The sequence below is a fragment of the Diabrotica virgifera genome, chromosome 10, assembly GCF_917563875.1.
Source record: "Diabrotica virgifera virgifera chromosome 10, PGI_DIABVI_V3a".
Taxonomy (NCBI): Eukaryota; Metazoa; Arthropoda; class Insecta; order Coleoptera; family Chrysomelidae; genus Diabrotica; species Diabrotica virgifera.
Genome location: NC_065452.1, coordinates 40330150 through 40348117, shown reverse-complemented (window position 1 = coordinate 40348117; position 17968 = coordinate 40330150). Strand labels below are relative to the sequence as shown.

Genomic DNA, 17968 nt, shown 5'->3' with positions numbered 1-17968 from the left:
TGAGGTTTTGTAACATTATACAGGGTAGTTTAAAAGATAATTACGTTTTTTTATAAATTTCGTAGCAATATTCACACCCTGTAGAATTGTAGCAGTTTGACAACAAAAACTCTGTTTATGTTTAAATGGTTTTAAATATATTCTACTATTGTTAAGAATTATTAGTATAGCTAATTTTTTAATTTTAGTATACAGGGTTGGTCGAAACTCGGAAAGAGTATTCTCTGTGTTTTCTTAAATGGAACACCCTATATTTTAGTATTGTAATGCAATGATATTTTATGATACTTTTTTATTTCTTAAGCATTCCCTATACCTAACTTCTTTTATTTGTGCTTAATTGTTAATTTTACCAACAATCTTAATAACGTAGTTATTTTGATAGCTCAACCATTATTGCTAATTTTAAGGATCAGTCTAGATTAATATGTATTCATTTCCGAAAAATTATTTGTGATTGAATATTTTCACGGCCAACCCAATATTCACGTATTTTTTGTTACAATTAATATTTGGCTTGAATCACCCATAACTCAGAATTTAAAGCAGTTAGGTATAGGGAATGCTTAAGAAATAAAAAAGTACCATAAAATATCATTCCCTTACAATACTAAAATGCAGGGTGTTCCATTTAAGAAAACTCAGAAAATACTCATTTCGAGTTTCGACCAACGCTGTATACTACAATTAAAAAATTAGCTATACTAACAATTAATAACATTAATAGAATATATTAAAAATCATTTGAACATAAATAGAGTTTTCGATGTCAAACTAATACAATTCTACAGGGTGTGAATTTTGCTACATAATTAAGAAAAAAAAACGTAATTATCTTTTAAACTACCCTGTATAATATTACAAAACCTAATATTTTAAGAAAGAAGACATCGAGGAGAATCCAAAAATGTAAAAACATACAGGGTGTCCCCTTTAAAAAAAACGAAGTTATAAGCAACTTCCAGTATAACCGGAAGTAGCAAATAGATGAAAATATTTTCATTGAATAGATCACTCTTCAAAACCCTTTTATTCCGATTTTCATAATCCTGTTGCCTTTAGTTCTCGAGATATTTCTAATAGGACTTTTATCTGCCTCACCCTGTATAATAGGCCGGGCCGAAAAAGGGCAAAAAAATTTTTTTGGGAAATTTTAAACGGGCTAGTAAAAAAAAGTTGTGTATGGTAGTCCTAATACTGCGTACCAAACATAGGCCGAATTAAAACCTTTTTGACCGGGCCCCCGGGGTCCTAAAAAAATTATTTTTTTTGCTTTATTTTTGGGGCGGGCTAGTGTCCAAAATATTAATATCGATGCTACTATCTCATTAAGAAATTTTCATCATGATTTAAAAAAATTTAGCCAGCCCCCAGGATTAAAAATATAAAAGAGAGGTAAATAATTCATATTTATTTACTATTTTTGCGCTGTGAACAACTGTGCTGCTCTTTGCTTGAATCAATATTCGGCACGAAAGGTTGTTACATGGAACTATTATGGACGTATTTAACGTTATTTTGTATATTATTATTTATTTAATCCAGAACTCATCACAATGAGGTAGCTGCATGGCGAGTTCCACCCGCCCACTATGAGATGTATGTAATCTTCTGCATCGAAATTTATTTAGGGATTTGGGATACTATGAAAACGCAATTTTTATACCAGCCTTCCTATATTTTAAAATTTTTGTGACAGCAACCCCTCTAATACGTTAACGTGAATCTGTTAACATACAAATTTGAATGACTTCCGGGGGTGCAAATTAAGCATTGTCTTGAATAACTTTATTGATAATTGATGAGACATTATTCGGAAAATCTCTCGAGGCCTGTATTAATTTCCATAGATGCCTGGCACCATATTTTAATCTTGGCTAAGTTTTTATCTCAAACCTCATACGAGAATATACTTGTCTTGTAATACAAACTCAGCTAAAATCGTTAAGCTTTCACAAAGGATTAGTTGTAGCTACATAAACTCTAATGCGGTTCGCTGTCATGAACCAACGTGTTTGTGTCATCTTCTCTGGACTTCTCTCTGCCAAACTTTGAGAACATATTCCATCTCAAATTATTATTATTATAATAGTTGGAGAAAACTATATAATTATATAGTTTGAATAAATATTGTTGATCTGGACTTAGATCATTTTCGTTTACAAGAGGCAGGATAGCTTCTATGGGTTTAAATTTAATAATTTTATTCGCATTTTTTCGCAATTGGGAAGAGGGGATCCAATCAGCTCAGAATATGAATAGGGACCTTTTGTGTGCGCATCTAGTTTTCGCAGAAAATATCGCAAGGCAAGTTCAGTAGCGTGCAACGGGCATACATTCCGCTGTAATGGTTTATGCACTCGCCTTTCTATAATTCCACCTTCCAGCCGTATTGACATTTGTACCATCACATCCCATAACACTTAAACTGCTTAGATTTATATTATGGCTTTGTAAATAATAATAGATATTCCTTCGACAATATCTATGACACGAGAATGGCTAAGAGCTAAGTACCCAAAATATAAATTACCGGGTCCTTCGATTAAAGCTATATGGTCTTCAGTTTTCATAATTATTCGCCTCGCGTTTCCGTGGTTTGATATTTTCTTTCATCACAGTATAGCCCTTTAATTGACTTGTTTAAATTTTTATTCTCGCGCTGGAGTTGCCCTCTGTTTTCCTTAACTCCTCTACAAATTTTATTTTTGTCGATGACCAGCGTTGTATTATCTTTGAAAATTTAGTTTAGAACTTCTAAAACGGCATTTAAAAGCTTAATTATTTATTCCTGTCGACTGTATTATCTTTCTTTCGCTTAACAATATAATATGACAACAGAAGCTTTTTTAAAAGCCCCTAGCATTTTTTTTACAAAATAAAAATTCTTTAAGGGCCGGGGGGCCGGGTTAATTACTTTTTAAACCGGACCAAATTTGATATAGAATTATATAAATAGTAGATTCAACTTTTAGCCACTAGCCTTGTACAAGAATTTGAAAAAAAAATTTTGACCCAAAAAAAATTTTAAGGGCCAGGGGGCCCGGTTAATTATTGTTTAAGCCGGCCCAAATTTGGTATAGGATTATATAAATACTAGTCACAACTTTTGGCAACTAGCCGTATAGAAAAAGTAGAAAAACAATTTTTCGGCCCGGCCTACTGTATAATACAACATAGCGATAGATAAAACGAGTATTTAACAAGACGATAAAGGTTATATAGATTAGGAGAAACAAAGGTAAAAGTCAGACTTGTTGCAAGCTGTTGATGATCTTTTTCTTTACTAATAATGGAATAAGAAAATAAATAAATAAGCCATAGGTAGCTAAAATACGATTCGAGGTGATACAATAAATATTAATAATCAGCAAAATTATGAGAATAACTCCAACACCTAAAAAAATTTTACTAAAAATACTTTTCATACAGTATCTATCTAGAAAATATTTTTTTATAAATAACAGTAATCAATATTGTGTTAAAGTAGTTTCGAGTACACGTTAAATCTAAACCTATTTTTTAAAAACATTGTCAAAACCAACGATATCATGAACTTTTTTAACGATAGAATTCCTGCCAACTTCATTACTATACCAATCTCCGAATGGTACTTGATAGTACCCACTGACCGATGGACTGAACCCTGAACCAGTACTTGGAGCTCCATATGTGTTGCTCGGAGGACCATACGAAGGTTTAGGTGGAGCGTAAGTCGGCTGAGGCGGTCCATACGAAGGACTTGGAGCACCGTAGGTTTGACTTGGATTAGAATATATTGGAGAGGGAGGTGAATATACCGATGATCCCACTGAGCTTGGTCCAGCACCGACTCCTGAGGGGCTGTAAGTTATGCTGATGCTCTCGTAACCGTTGGATGGGCCATAACCTAGAAAGTTATAACTAAAATATTTATTTTGGATGGTATATAACATTTCTAATCAAGAGATGATAATAATGATCCTAGCAGTTGTATAGATAATTTCTTTAAAGATCAAATTTTGAAAAACAAAACAATCAATAGAAGCAGACCAATTAAACGTGGAAGATATGAAGATCTCTTGTCACACAGAATAAAGCTTTTCTAGTAGATTAACAACTATTACAGAAGTATTTATAGGAAAATAATAACTCGGTTTTCGAACAGACAACTCTACAGGAAGAAATGTGTTCATTACACATTCCTTCCTCATAGCCATACCAAATTAATTGTTTTTGTTAGATGTCATCTATTATTATTTTTCTCACCTTTATAATTTCCCTTATCTGGCTGATTTTCATCAAGAACCCATGTTCATATTATTCATGGCTAAAATACGTCATTTCGAGGTTTTGTTGATTTGCCACGATTCACACCTGTTTAGTAGGTACTACACTTTTTGAACACAGGGCAACAATCATTACTCTGGAATGTTAGCTGAATCGTAGATGGCGTTGAACAGTTCACTTCACTCCTTTGTGCTCACGTCACCGATCACTTTCATAACTTCTGCTGGTATTTCGTTCACTCCTGTAGTTTTCCCGGTATTAGACTGTTCTAAAGTCGCTTTCACCTAGCTCTCTAGTATTGATAGGCCGGTCATGCAATTCATTTCTGGAAGGTTGCCTTAGTACTTAGTCTTAGATTTTTCATTTCAAAGAAAAACCAGAAGAAATACAAAAGAATCACTACAGCAGCAAAAGCACATAGAAAGTTATAAATGATCAATAAAAAGGTATAATCCACCTCACATCTTCTTCTTCTCCGGAATAGGATTTTCAAAATGATCCAGGCATTGCAAACTATAATCTCTAGAAACATACTCTCCAAAGAAGACAAAACTTATGATCATTAGCAAGAAAAAGATGACAGAAGATCATCTCTACATCAGCCAAATCCCTATAAAAAGAAAGACGCACTACAACTACCACGGTACCATATTGAATTAAGAATGGACCAACAACCAAGAGATAAGAGACTCGGAAAAGCTAGATCTGCCTGAAAACGATTGGAGGCCTTCCTCAGAAGCCTACCTCTCTATTTCTATACAATTAAGAATGCTACGATTCTACGTTTTCTCTATCCTTTTTTATGGTGTTGAATCGTGGAACTTCAACGAAGATATGTGCCGAAAATTGGAGGCATTTGAGATACGGCTATATCGGAGAATACTTAAACTACCATGGACTGATCGGGTCACAAATGAGGAGGTCCTTAGAAGAATGGGCAAGAACCGAGAAGTACTAACCACCATCAAATGTCAAAAGCTACAATACTTTGGACATATTAGCGAAATGAATCCAGATATGCCCTCCTATAAGCCATCCTGCAGGGAAATATTAGGAAAGCGACGTCCAGGAAGAAAAACATCCTGGTTGAAGTACCTCAGAACCTGGTTCAACACAACATCTTTGCAGCTTTTCCGAGCTGCTGCAGATAAGATAAAGATTACCATGATAATCGCCAACATTCGTCATGGATAGGCACATAAAGAAGAAGACCATTCCCTTCTAGTGATTGCAAAGCCCAGATGATGATGATGATGATAACTTTATCATTTATCAATAACATGAAAAATATTCATATAATTCAAAAGATAATTTACTTACCATATCCAGTATTATTTTTAGTATTATTCCCCGTTCCTGTAGTATTCCCTTCAATTAGCATAGTGATAATAGTTGTTGTGCTAGGAGTTGTACTAGATGCTGTTGTAGTCGCCGCTGTAGTAGTTGCTGTAGTAGTAGTTTGAGCTGGATTGGTAGTTGTTGTTTCGTCGTTTTGTTGCTGTTGTCTTTGTAGTAACTCTTGCTGCCTCTGCAGTTGCTGTTGCTGTCTTTGTAAAGATTCCTGCTGCCTTAAGAGTAGTTCCTGATGCCTAACTTTTAAAGAGTCAGTCGTACTTGACGTGGAAGGTTCTGTTCTATCAATGTCATACTCAACCTCATCATATTCATCATGATAAATAACCTTTTGTGGTTTTCGTGGCTTATACTTGTTTCGGTACCGTTTTGGTCTATTAGTGGTTGTTTTGAGTGTGGTGGTGGTACGTCTTTTCTTTTTATAAGGTGGTCTAGTTGTATACTCATATGATTCATAGTCGTAATCTTGACTTTCTCTACTTAAATCACTGTAGCTATTACTGATGCTACTTTCGCTTTCTTCGTAAGAGTCAACTATTGGCCTCTTCTGTTGAGGTATTTTTCGTCTTGACTGGTATCTTCTAGTTGTTGTTGTAGTGGGTTCTTCTTCTTCTTCTTCGTAGCTGTCATAGTAGTAATCTGGAGTTGTAGTTGTTGATTTTCGCCTTTTCTGGGAAGTATATTTGTTATTTTTTCGAGGTTTCGAATACCTACTTGTACCACGTTTTACTTTTCTTGATACTGGTGTCGTAGAGTTTGCCAAAAAAGCTAATAATCCTACCGGTAATGTTTTCGATTCAGCAACTACAGGTTCATCGTGGTGAGGTTTCTCTAAACTATTGCGTAATATCGGTAAAGGAGCAATTTCATCTGTTAATATAACAGGGGAGGAGGGATTTTCAGTCTGTTCAGTACCTTCGACCTCGTCACCCTCCCCTATAATTATTTCTGTCGGTCTCTCATTGATATTCACAATTTGTTGTTGATTTGCTGTCGGTAGGTGGTGATGGTGGTGAACGTGCTGAATGGTACCATCGGTTGTTTCAGAGGAACTAACAGGAGCAGGAGGCCCGTAAGGATTGCTCACCGAATTCCAGTAGTTATTGCTGTCATGTATTTGGAGAGGCTGTTTTTGAATCCATGGTACTGGATCGTAGCTAAGACGTAGAGCTCCAAGAGGCGCGTACTTAGCTAACACGTTATTGGAAAGTACATTTGCAAGTAATAGTCCAAACAGGGGAATGTAACCAAATCTTGCTTGACGGTGAGCTGCTGGATGGTCAAGGTTTGGTATGACTGGAATAAAAAGTATACTCGATTAGTATTTTAGAAAATATATATAATACAGGTAGTATAATGCTATAATGGTGATGGTCTTGTAATAAAAAAATATAAATACATAGTACAATTATTATAATGTACACTTCTAAATATCGAATAGCTCAGTTAGTAGTAAAAGGTCTTGGGCACACCATTAACAAAATGATTACTTTTCTCATGAGACTTTTTTTATTCCGTTGTTCATGTTGAGTCTGAATCTATTTCGGAAAATTTTCGGGAGGGGGCGTTTCGTAAATATAGACGTTTCTAAACTTTGGTGCCTCCGACAACTGAAGTACCCTTAAAAAATTGTCGGACTATATTACCATTTAATTGTAAATATTTGTATCAAACAATCTTGCAAAAATCAGCTGTGAGGGTATTAATTTTTATGACTCTTTATGATGCGTATGCCCCCCTCCCCCCGCTCTATAAGGGGTGCACTATGGAGTCATAAATGATGATTTTTTTTTAGGATTGTTTGATAAATATATTTACAATTATTATAATACAGTATTAATATTAATATTGTCCGACAAATTTTTGGGTACTCCAGTTGTCGGACTCGCCAAAGTGTAGAAACTTCTATATTTATGAAACACTCCCGAAAATTTTAAAAAATTGGAAAAGTGGCCAGACTCTTCATGAATAACTGAATAAAAGGAGTCAGGACCGAGGTAATACATTTTTTTAATGGTGGGCCCAAGGACTATAAGATTTACCAGTGCAATTGATTTGTTAACGAACTATTATCGCATAAATCTTAAATTAGGGGTGATATTAGTCTTAACCCTTTTTTAAACGATCATGTAGTTCTGTGGAAGTACTTTGACATACTCTAGGGCAGTAGTGTTAAATTGATGCAACATTCTCAGGGTGCTATCCTTCTTTTCTGATATAATTATTGAATCAGCGGCATAGCAAATAATTTTCAATTCGTTTATCCCCATTCTGTATCCCTTCTCTCTTTTTTATTGACAGTTTTACTTCTTAATTACAACTACAACCATAAAAACGGACACAATTAGGCCCAAGTACTATTATATTAAAAACAAGAGAAATAATTAAAAATCCAAAGTACTCAGGGATTCTATACATATTTAAATAATGTTTAATTTCTACACAAAATCATATTGATCAAAAGATACAACAAAAAATATTTATTTAATAAAGATAAAATTTTTTATAATAGCTAAAATAATTTTTTACAGCAGAAAATGACAATCAAATCTGTTTAGGTAAATAGGACTGGTTTTTTATCCTTTATAAAGAAAGCACATTAGGAAATAGAAAAAAAGCAAATAAATACAATAAATAAGACACTTGAAGGCCTTATAGCATTGTCACACAAACGCTTGTCAGAAAAACTTCTAAAAAGGAAATACAAATTTATCATTAGAGAAACATTTAAAATGACCAATACATTGTGCTCTTTCCATTAACATGTACGAATAAAACTAACAATAAAAATAAGGATATATAAAGATGTCGTATGTCAAATAATGGAAAAATGATAAACCGAAGACTTCTATGGTATCTTAAACAAAATAAATTACTGGTTACTAAGTAAAGTCTTTTCCGTCAAATATGCACTACATAGCTGTGTCAATAAATATGATACGGTATACAAACACAAATTTTTTATAAATCTACAACAGCGCAGATTCAAAGGTATTCTTCTTCTTCTTTTTATGTAGACATGATTCTGTCTGTTTTTTTAAATGTACTTCAGTAAGTTGTCGTTCCATCGTTTTCGTGGTCTTCCCACTGATCGTCTTTCTATTAGGGAACCGTCTCTAGTCGTCCTTACTACTCTATTTAATAGAGCAGTAAGGACGACTAGAGACGATTCCCCATTGCTCTCATTTGGCTTACGTGGTGGTACTCTTCTGTTTCTTACCTTGTTATTAGTATTGTTCACCTTGCATCTCCATCGCATTTCTGTATTTTGCATAGCTCTGTCCCATAGTGTCTTACCATCGACTATTCGAAGGGTTTCCATCTGTGCTGTTTCTAGTATTCTTTTTCTATCTATATAAGTCGTGTTTCTGCCGAGTATGTCATTATTGGTCTGATGACTGTTTTGTAAATTCTGCCTTTCATTTCTTTTCAGATAAGTATTTTTTATATCTTCATATTGTTTAATTCAGGCAACCTGCGGCTCTGTATGCTCAATTAACTTGATATTCCAATTCCTTTTTAGAACTTTCCGTAGCTAGATAGTGTGATGTCTAGATTCAAAGTTAGGTACATAATATATTTATATATATACACCGTTCATAGGCGTCAACGCCCTTCGGTAGGGATCTATGGAGGAGTATCACCAAGCCGCAAGCCCTTATCCCTTGCCGTACCGCTCCTCCATAGGCCTATCAGACGCCAGTTTATTCCAGACCAAGCCGTAGACTCTATTGAGTTTTATACTACGGCGTTGGCCTTTTATTAATTTCACGACCTAGCTGAGGCTCGAACCAGCGATCGCAAATCGCAAATCCACTAAACTTGTCGATCGAATGCGCCTCAGCTAACTGGACCGTCTAGATCGACACATAATATATTTTATTTCGTATAATATATTGTTCTTAGCGAAAATAAATCTAGTGTTAGTTTAGCTAGACCATGGATTTCTAAAGCGGTCTATATAGACTCACAGGAATTGATTTCGAATTAAGGTCTACGTGTTGTGAATAAAACACAATAAAAGTAAAAGTGGAAGATAAACTAACTGACCCAATTGAAGCCGGCAATGGGATAAGATAGGGGGATTCCTTGAGTCCATTATTGTTCAACCTGATCATGGACGAAATAATAAAAAATAAGAACTAAAAAAGGATACCAAATGAGAGAAAAACAACTTAAAATAATCTGCTATGAGGACGATGCAATACTAACCTCTCAAAGTGAAGATGATTTACAACGTATGCTACACCAATTCAACATAATCGCCAGAAAATTTTAACATGTTAATTTCCTCAAAAAAGACAAAATGCATGGTTATAACAGCAGATCCAATAAGATGTAAATTGGAGCTTGAAGGTCAGATAATAGAACAAGTGATGGAGTTTAAATATCTAGGCATCACACTATCTAGCTACGGAAGGCTCGAAACAGAAGTGGAAGATCAAGTGAATAGAGCAAACAGAGCCGCAGGTTGTCTGAATGACACAATATGGAGAAACAAAAATATCGGAAAAGAAATGAAAGGCCGAATTTACAAAACAGTCATCAGACCAATAATGACATACGCGGTAGAAACACGACCCGACACAGAGAGGACAAAAAGATTGATCGAAACAGCGGAGATGAAAACCCTTCGAAAAATCGATGGTAAGACTCTATGGGACAGAGCTAGAAGTGCAGATATACGACGGAGATGCAAGGTGGATAACATTAATAACTGGGTAAGAAACAGAAGAATAGAATGGAATAACCACATAAGCCGAATGACAACAAATAGGGTAGTCAGGACAGCGAGAGACGGTTCCCCAATAGAAAGACGATCAGTGGGAAGACCACGAAAACGATGGAACGACAACTTACTAGAGGCACATTGAAAAAACAGACAGAGTCATGTCTATACAAAAAGAAGAAGAATAAGAAGAAGAAGAAGAAGAAGTGTTGTGAATGGGAGTCCACAAGATTATGTTTTGGGAAGATTTTATTCACTTTTTGGGAGTGCTTTGGATACTTATTATCTTTATTTGAAAGAAAATGGTAATCAGATAAAAACCAAACATTGCTTATCTAATAGATTTCTTTACTAAATTTAATGAAGTTAACTGGCAGTTAAAAGATGACAGTCTGAAGTTAATTAAAGCAAAGTCTAACTTTGCAGCTTTCTTTGGCAACATTGACGTTCTTCTTCTCCCTTTATATATTTATAAGAAATTTTGCTTTCGTTGGTCTCGACTTATTGCCTCTATGGAAGACTTTCCTAACATCTTTTTTAACGACTCTTGTGTCAGCCATTCTACTGATGTGATTCCTCCATTCTTTTTCTCTATGTAGTGTCTATTCGTTTATACCCTGTGTATTACATTTTCTTCTGATCCCGTCAATTCTTACTCGGTCTCTCAGCGTGTTGTCTGTGATTATTCTGAGTACGTTAAATTCTACTGTTTCCAGCATTCTCTGTATTTTAGCTACGTCGGGTTTGTTTCTGATCCGTACGTAAAATTGGTGTTATACTGGCCTTATATATTCTTGATTTAATCTCACAGTAAATGTATCGGTTACGCCATAAAGTGTTATTAAGGAATCCTGCTAATCTATTTAGTCTTTTACTAGTGATGTTAAAAAAGTAACTATTCGTTACAAAGTACTCGTTACTTACGAAAACCGAAAGTAACGATTACTATACAGAGAGGCAAATCGTTACTTTTATTACTCTGATTACTTCGTTACTTCGTACCAATCGTATTAGAGCGAGTAACGACTATTGTATCTACTTTGATTACGCTGATTACTTCGTTACTTCGTACCAATCATATTAGAGCGAGTAACGACTATTATATCTACTTTGATTACTTTTATTACTCTGATTACTTCGTTACTTTGTACCAATCGTATCAAAGCGAGTAACGACTTCGATTATTGTAGTTGTTATATCGGAAGACCTATACAAAATACCTACCTACTGAGAAATACGATTCTCGATATGATTACCGGTACTTAAATACAAAAGTAACAAAAGTAATCATAGTAATCAAATCATTTTTATCCATTAAACATATCGGTGAAGGTCGTTGTTATATCGCAATACCTATACAAAATACCTACCTACTGAGAAATACGATTCTCGATATGATTACCGGTACTCAAATACAAAAGTAACAAAAGTAATCAAAGTAACGAATACTGTAAAAAATGATTACTTTATACAAAATACCTACCTACTGAGAAATACGATTCTCGATATGATTACCGCTACTCAAATACAAAAGTAACAAAAGTAATCATAGTAATCAAAGTAACGAATACTGTAAATGATTACTTTATACAAAAGTAACGATTTGTAACGAATACTCGACAGTAAATATAATCAACATCACTACTCTGTACGTGATCTCTTACTCCTTCGTCAACGTCTCCATAAATAATGAGATAGATTTTATCATTACGAATAGAAAAGAAATAGTCAAAGACATCAAAGTACTCAACAAATTTTTGACTTCGACAGAATGCGACCACGGATTAGTCCGAGAAAAATGTCAAATTGGAAGGAGCTAAGATGATATTGAAAAAACGAAAGAAGAAATATGGATTCCTCCCAAAAACAACGACGTGTATGAAGATACATTAACCAGACATATTCAAGAAAACAAAATATAAGATATTGAACAAGCTAATAATGGCAAATGGCATAACGAAGGCACTAAAAGACACGGAATGGGAGTGCTGCCCGTCAGTCCTGAGTCATAAAGAAAAACTATGCCAAAATACCAAAGAGTTTATAGGTAAAAGAAGACAGCTGACGGAAAAATACGCCTACAAAGACACAACAAAGAAGAAATTAAATATAATTATAAAAGAAAACAATACAAGAGATTTTACTAAAATAATTCAAGAAAACAAAAGTTTAAAAGTTTTGAAGCAAAATATGAAAAGCATAGACAACAAAAATATGTACAGAAGAAGAAATAAAGATGGAAACATTAGGTACTACCTTAGAGTAGGTATAGAACTGAAATCCTCGAGGTTGTCAAATTCTTTTGTCGCGAAATGTATGAGAGCACCAACGAAAAGCAATATCAGCTTCTGCCCAAAATCACAAACCAGGGATCAGAATTATTGCCAGAGATAACCCCTAGCGAAGTCAAAACAACAATTTTAGAAATCAAAAATAGGAAATACCCTGGATCAAACTACGTGTAAATAAAAGTATGTGGGCTGTGGCCAAACTTTTCATCAAATGCATACCAAGGAAAAATTATTTTTCAATGGGTCAAAGCAGTCATTGTTTTATTACACAAGTAAGATGACATAATGTTATTGCAAAAAAGTTGTTTGGGATAAATAAACTAGGTAAATAACTTTTAAACTAATTGAATTAAAAAAATTTTGAAATTTTAAATATATTTTTAATACTACCCAACTTTCTACTTAATTTCAATGGAGTAGGTTCATTTTAACAATAATTATTAATATTTATTGAAAATTTGAACTATAGTTAATAATTATTTTAAAGTTATAAACTTATTTTATTAAATAATTATCTCCAAATTTTCGTTAAAGGTGCTTTACATTTTACTGGTAGACGAAAGTTCTTAAAATGGTGCAATTTTAGCCTTAGATCATTAATAATTTAAAAAGTCCACCGAACCCACGGCAGGCAACATAGAGGTTTTGTATATAGAGGTCCATAAAACTAAAAAAACTTGTCAGATAATTTGTCGGATCAAAGTCTCCAATAGGGTCCTTTTTCCGTATTTCTCTGGACTAATTCTGGTCACACGTATTCCAAGTTTGAATTAAGACTGCGTTACTAAGTTAAAACAAAATAACTTTTTAAATCAATTTAAATACTTTGACAAGATCCATTATCTACAATAATTGATGCATCTTATGTTCTGCTTAAAACGCTTAAAATTCAATATTATTATTATTACTAAACCTGTATTCCTTAGTGGGTAGTCTAAAAGAGTGGTACAACATTAAATGAAGATATGATAGAATTAGATTGTCTGAAATAAAAGTATATTGTGACTCTTAAGGTGAAGTTTATTTAATTTACTTAATGTTGTTTAATTTCTCAAGAAATAAAATTATATAGCAAGAGATCTGTTCCTTGGACAGATTTTCCTGCCATTTGTTAAAATCTCCGGTCTAAAAGTTGCTTTCCAAAGATACACTATATAGAATAATCTATTCAAACACTTACATTGTTCTGTAATATTAAATGCCATTTTTCACTCCTACACAAAAACTCACATCACATGCTACCTGTCCGGTGGCTTACCTTGCAATACCACTAGAAAGTCAATGAAGAAAGTTTATATATGTTAATGCGGGCTATTTGCAAGAGTACCCTTATATTGATACAATTTTGTCATAACATTTATGCTTTTCTTTTAATCTCTCAGATAAATTTAATTGCGAATCTAGACGTTTAATTAAAGTGGTATATAACGGAAATAAAAGATTTATAAAAAAATTAGTGTAGTAAGTTAGGGAGTCCATCATAATAAAACTGGTGAAGGCAGTGTAATTCAATAATATGCTTGCAATAATTTTGACCTCAACAATTTCTCAATTTGGTAGATTATACAGGGTGTTTGGTAAAGAATGGGCCATAGCTTAACCTTATTCCTGAGGTTAAAATAGGTCGATTTAAGCTAACTTACCTTTGTACGAAAGTTGATAATAACCAAAATACACGGTATCAAAATTAAACTTTTATTTTATTTATTCTTGAATATTTTCTAACAGACATGGGATAATAACACGAAATTTAATGGGCAAAATAATTTTTTGCATATAATTATCATTGTAGTCACACCCGAAAAATAACTTAAAACCATAAAAATTTACAAAAATGTATCGTAAATTTCTTCAAATGGAATTTGCGATGCAATGACATAAATATAAGAACTGGAACAATTATTATGGTTTCAAGTTTATTTTTCGGGCCTAACTACAGTGATATTATGCACAAAAATATGTTGTATCGCAGATTTAAAATGCCTTTATCTCGAAAACAGTTGAGTTTAGCGAGATGAATGTACAGTATTTCTCATGATCATCTTTCAGTGCATCACAGTTTTTCGATTTCTTTCTAACGCATTAAATTGTATCTGACAGAAAAAAAGGCACGTCGGTGATTACATTTCGTCGGTGACATTTTTATAACATTTATTCTAGTTATTCTAGTTGTCGATAGATGGCGCCATAATAAAAAAATAATTTTTTTTTAATTAGATAATAATATTACAAATATAATCTGTATAATTTATAAGACTATACAAATCAAAGAAAATACCATTTTATAAATGCAAGAAACACATTTGATTTGTTTTTATTCCAAATTGAAAATAAAATGTGACAACTGTCAGATTTAACTAAAATGTCATGTTAGAATAAATGTCATAAATGTGTATTATCACGGACTTACCCTTTTTCCTATCATTTGTTACGCACTGAAAAATGATCATGAAAAGGACAATAGTATACCTTTATTAAGTAAAATATAAAGAGAATAAAAATTTTGATTCAAAAAGTATGTAGAGTGGGGATAAAAAACTGAACGTATGAAATGAGCACTGAAAGACGGATGTGGCGCCCTCTGGGTAATACATCATTTTTGGTGGCGAACTTAGATTTCTCAGCCCAAAAAAACCCCGCTTACCAAATTTCGTGTTGTTATCCTATGCCTGTCAGGAAATATTCAAGAATAAATAAAATAAAAGTTTAACTTTGACACCCTGTATTTCGGTTATTATCAACTTTTGTACTAAAGTAAGTTAGCTTAAATCGACCTATTTTAATCTCAGGAATCTAAGGTTGAGCTATGGCCTATCCTTTACTAAACACCCTGTAGATATCATTACGATCTTGAAGCTGCCCTAACTTTCTTAACCTAACTCTCTTATTGCGGCATAAATTGCCACTCACTACTTCCCCTAATATACCTACTCATTCTCAATTTTACCATTTTTTGTCAGTCTACTTATACATCCAAGTATTTTCATTTTATGGCAGATTTATAGAATTTTACATTTCGCTTCGCTACATTTTATCCATTCTTCTCTGACTCTACTAAACACATCTTAGTATAATATGTCCCCAATACTCCCTAGTACCAATTCTCTTTCTTTCATCTAGTAACACCTAAAACAGCCTAAGAAACATCCTTGTTTAGCTTTTCTAAAACAATTTTGTCCACTTCTTTCATTTCCTGGTCAATTCTTTTATTTCGCATATGTTTTTTCCTTCCTTATTGCCTATTTCGAATAATTGTTAGGCTTATATTTTTCTGGGACTTTTTTTCGTTGATTTCTGATTATTTTTTCTTGGTATACCTTTTTGCTCGTTCTAATGTAATCTATTTTGCAAATGTGATCTGGTTAGCAACTTAGCTGGTTGTTTTCTAGTATATTTATTATGTTGTCCGGTTCTAATTCGGCTTTTATCGTTTCATTTCTGATTTTATCAAATTTTGTTATTCCTGCGATTCGTATTTTATCGCATTTATTCTGTAGTTTCCAATAGCAACCACATCATCTGCATATGCTTAACACTGATGAATTTTGGATAATATTGTGCATTTCTGACTGCATTCACTTATAGACCAGGGCGCATCTGTAAAAATATTAGTACATTTGGACGTTGAGATTGAGAGGTGACTCAAATCTTTTTGCAGAAATTGCTTGAAAATAACTCAAATAATAATATTTGAGTTATCCTCCCTCTCAAAAAGGTCCGGAACATTGTTTAAATAATTAAAATGTCAAAAAATGAAGGAAAAATTCGATTTTTTTCTCCTTTTTTTGATTATAACTTTAAAAGTATTCATTTCCGAGAAAGTTGTACTGACATAAAAGTTGTGTAATTTAATTTGCTACAATATAGAATTGGTTAAATATTTAAAAAATAGTCACCCTTGTTGCAAAATAGCAATAATTGCGAAAAAAACATACAAAAACAAGTATTCGCATTTTAATTTTTTCAACCATTTTTGCTACACTTAGGACCTTCATAGTTTACCCAGAAAAACTTTATGACACAATAAAACAACACTGTAAATTTCATTAAGATCGGTTTAATAGATTTTGCAAAATAAATTTTGTAATCCAGCTTTCTAAAAAAAATTATTTCTTTTTCAAAATGTTACAGGACTGAAAATAAAGCAGATAGCAAGTTGAATTTTTTTTGCATATATAAGTGTACTGTAGCTTTCATTTCCAATATGCAAAATTAAAATCGATTAACTACCACGGCGTCAGGAATTTTTTTAAATAAACAATAATTATTGGTGCTAAGCGCAGGACAGCGGATAGTTTGCCCTGATTGGGCATTCCAATGACATTTGATAATGATTGATACATTTTAATTTTTATTACATTTCGATATAAATACATAAATTTGTTTATTGCAAAATAAAAACACATACTTTATCTTTTGAAATAACACTTTTTTTAGCAAAAACTTTCTTTGTTCATATATTTTAACTTAGAGAATAAAAGTTTATTATTTTTAAACATATGCAATTGTTTAAACAATATTTCACAAACAATAATAAAATTAGTTTGATTTTTGTGGAATTAGAATATTAAAATACAACAAAATACTACTTACTTACTTACTTATCCTCTTCGTTCCCACTGGAACATAGGGCATCTACTGTCATTCTCCATTTTTGCCGATCTTGTGCCTTTCTCTAACTTCTTTCCAGATTAGGCCGACGTTTTTTGCTTCTTTAATAATTGTTTTCTTCCATGTATTTATCGGCCTTCCCTGTTTCCGTTTTCCTGGAGGTTGGAATTCCAATGCTTGTTTTGTTATGTCTGTGTCTATTTTTCGCAGGGTATGGCCCACCCATTTCCATCTTCTCTTTCTTATTTCTTTATGTATTGGTTCTTGCTTCGTTTTTTTCCATGTCTAAGTTTGTCATTCTGTTGGGCCAAAATATTCTTAGAATTTTTCGTAAACATTTATTGATGAAGGATTGAATCTTTCCAGTGGTGTGTTTTGTTATTCTCCAAGTTTGTGAACCGTATAATAGTACTGCCTTTACATTGCTATTGAATATTTTTACTTTGGTGTCAGTGCCGGTTTATGCACTGGGCGCTTGGGGCGGGCGCCCAGGGGCCCGGGCCCCGGAGGGGCCCGTACGGACCCCTTCCTTTTACTAATAAAAAAAGTAAAGTCCGCTAAATAATCTACTTATTTTCCAAAATAGAAAAAAAAACGACGAAATACCTACGATTTCGAAATGGTCTGATTTTAAGACTGATGACTTTATAAAAACTGCGAACTTTTAAACCAAAAAGTGATTTCTTAGAACGTTATAAAAACATGTTTGAAGATG

General features: G+C 33.2%; 1 protein-coding gene across 1 annotated transcript; it reads right to left on the bottom strand.

Moving 5' to 3' along the window:
- Positions 1 to 271: 271 nt before the first annotated feature.
- LOC126893479 (DNA-directed RNA polymerase II subunit RPB1-like) lies at positions 272 to 13894 on the bottom strand. Its single transcript, XM_050663736.1, has 3 exons — positions 13823 to 13894; positions 5590 to 6918; positions 272 to 3889 (listed from the first exon to the last, which is right to left on the bottom strand). The coding sequence occupies exons 1-3, from the start codon at positions 13845 to 13847 to the stop codon at positions 3516 to 3518; spliced, it is 1728 nt and encodes a 575-aa protein (XP_050519693.1). The 5' UTR covers positions 13848 to 13894; the 3' UTR covers positions 272 to 3515.
- Between the last annotated feature and the right edge of the window lie 4074 nt (positions 13895 to 17968).

Excerpts from the sequence above, each read along its gene's own strand:
- LOC126893479 (XM_050663736.1), bottom strand. The coding sequence starts at position 13,847 with ATGGCATTTAATATTACAGAACAAT. Across the intron at positions 6,919-13,822 it reads ATTTAATATTACAGAACAAT|TCATACCAAACCTTGACCAT; the intron begins GTAAGTGTTTGA and ends TTTTTATTCCAG. Across the intron at positions 3,890-5,589 it reads TAAAAATAATACTGGATATG|GTTATGGCCCATCCAACGGT; the intron begins GTAAGTAAATTA and ends ATAACTTTCTAG.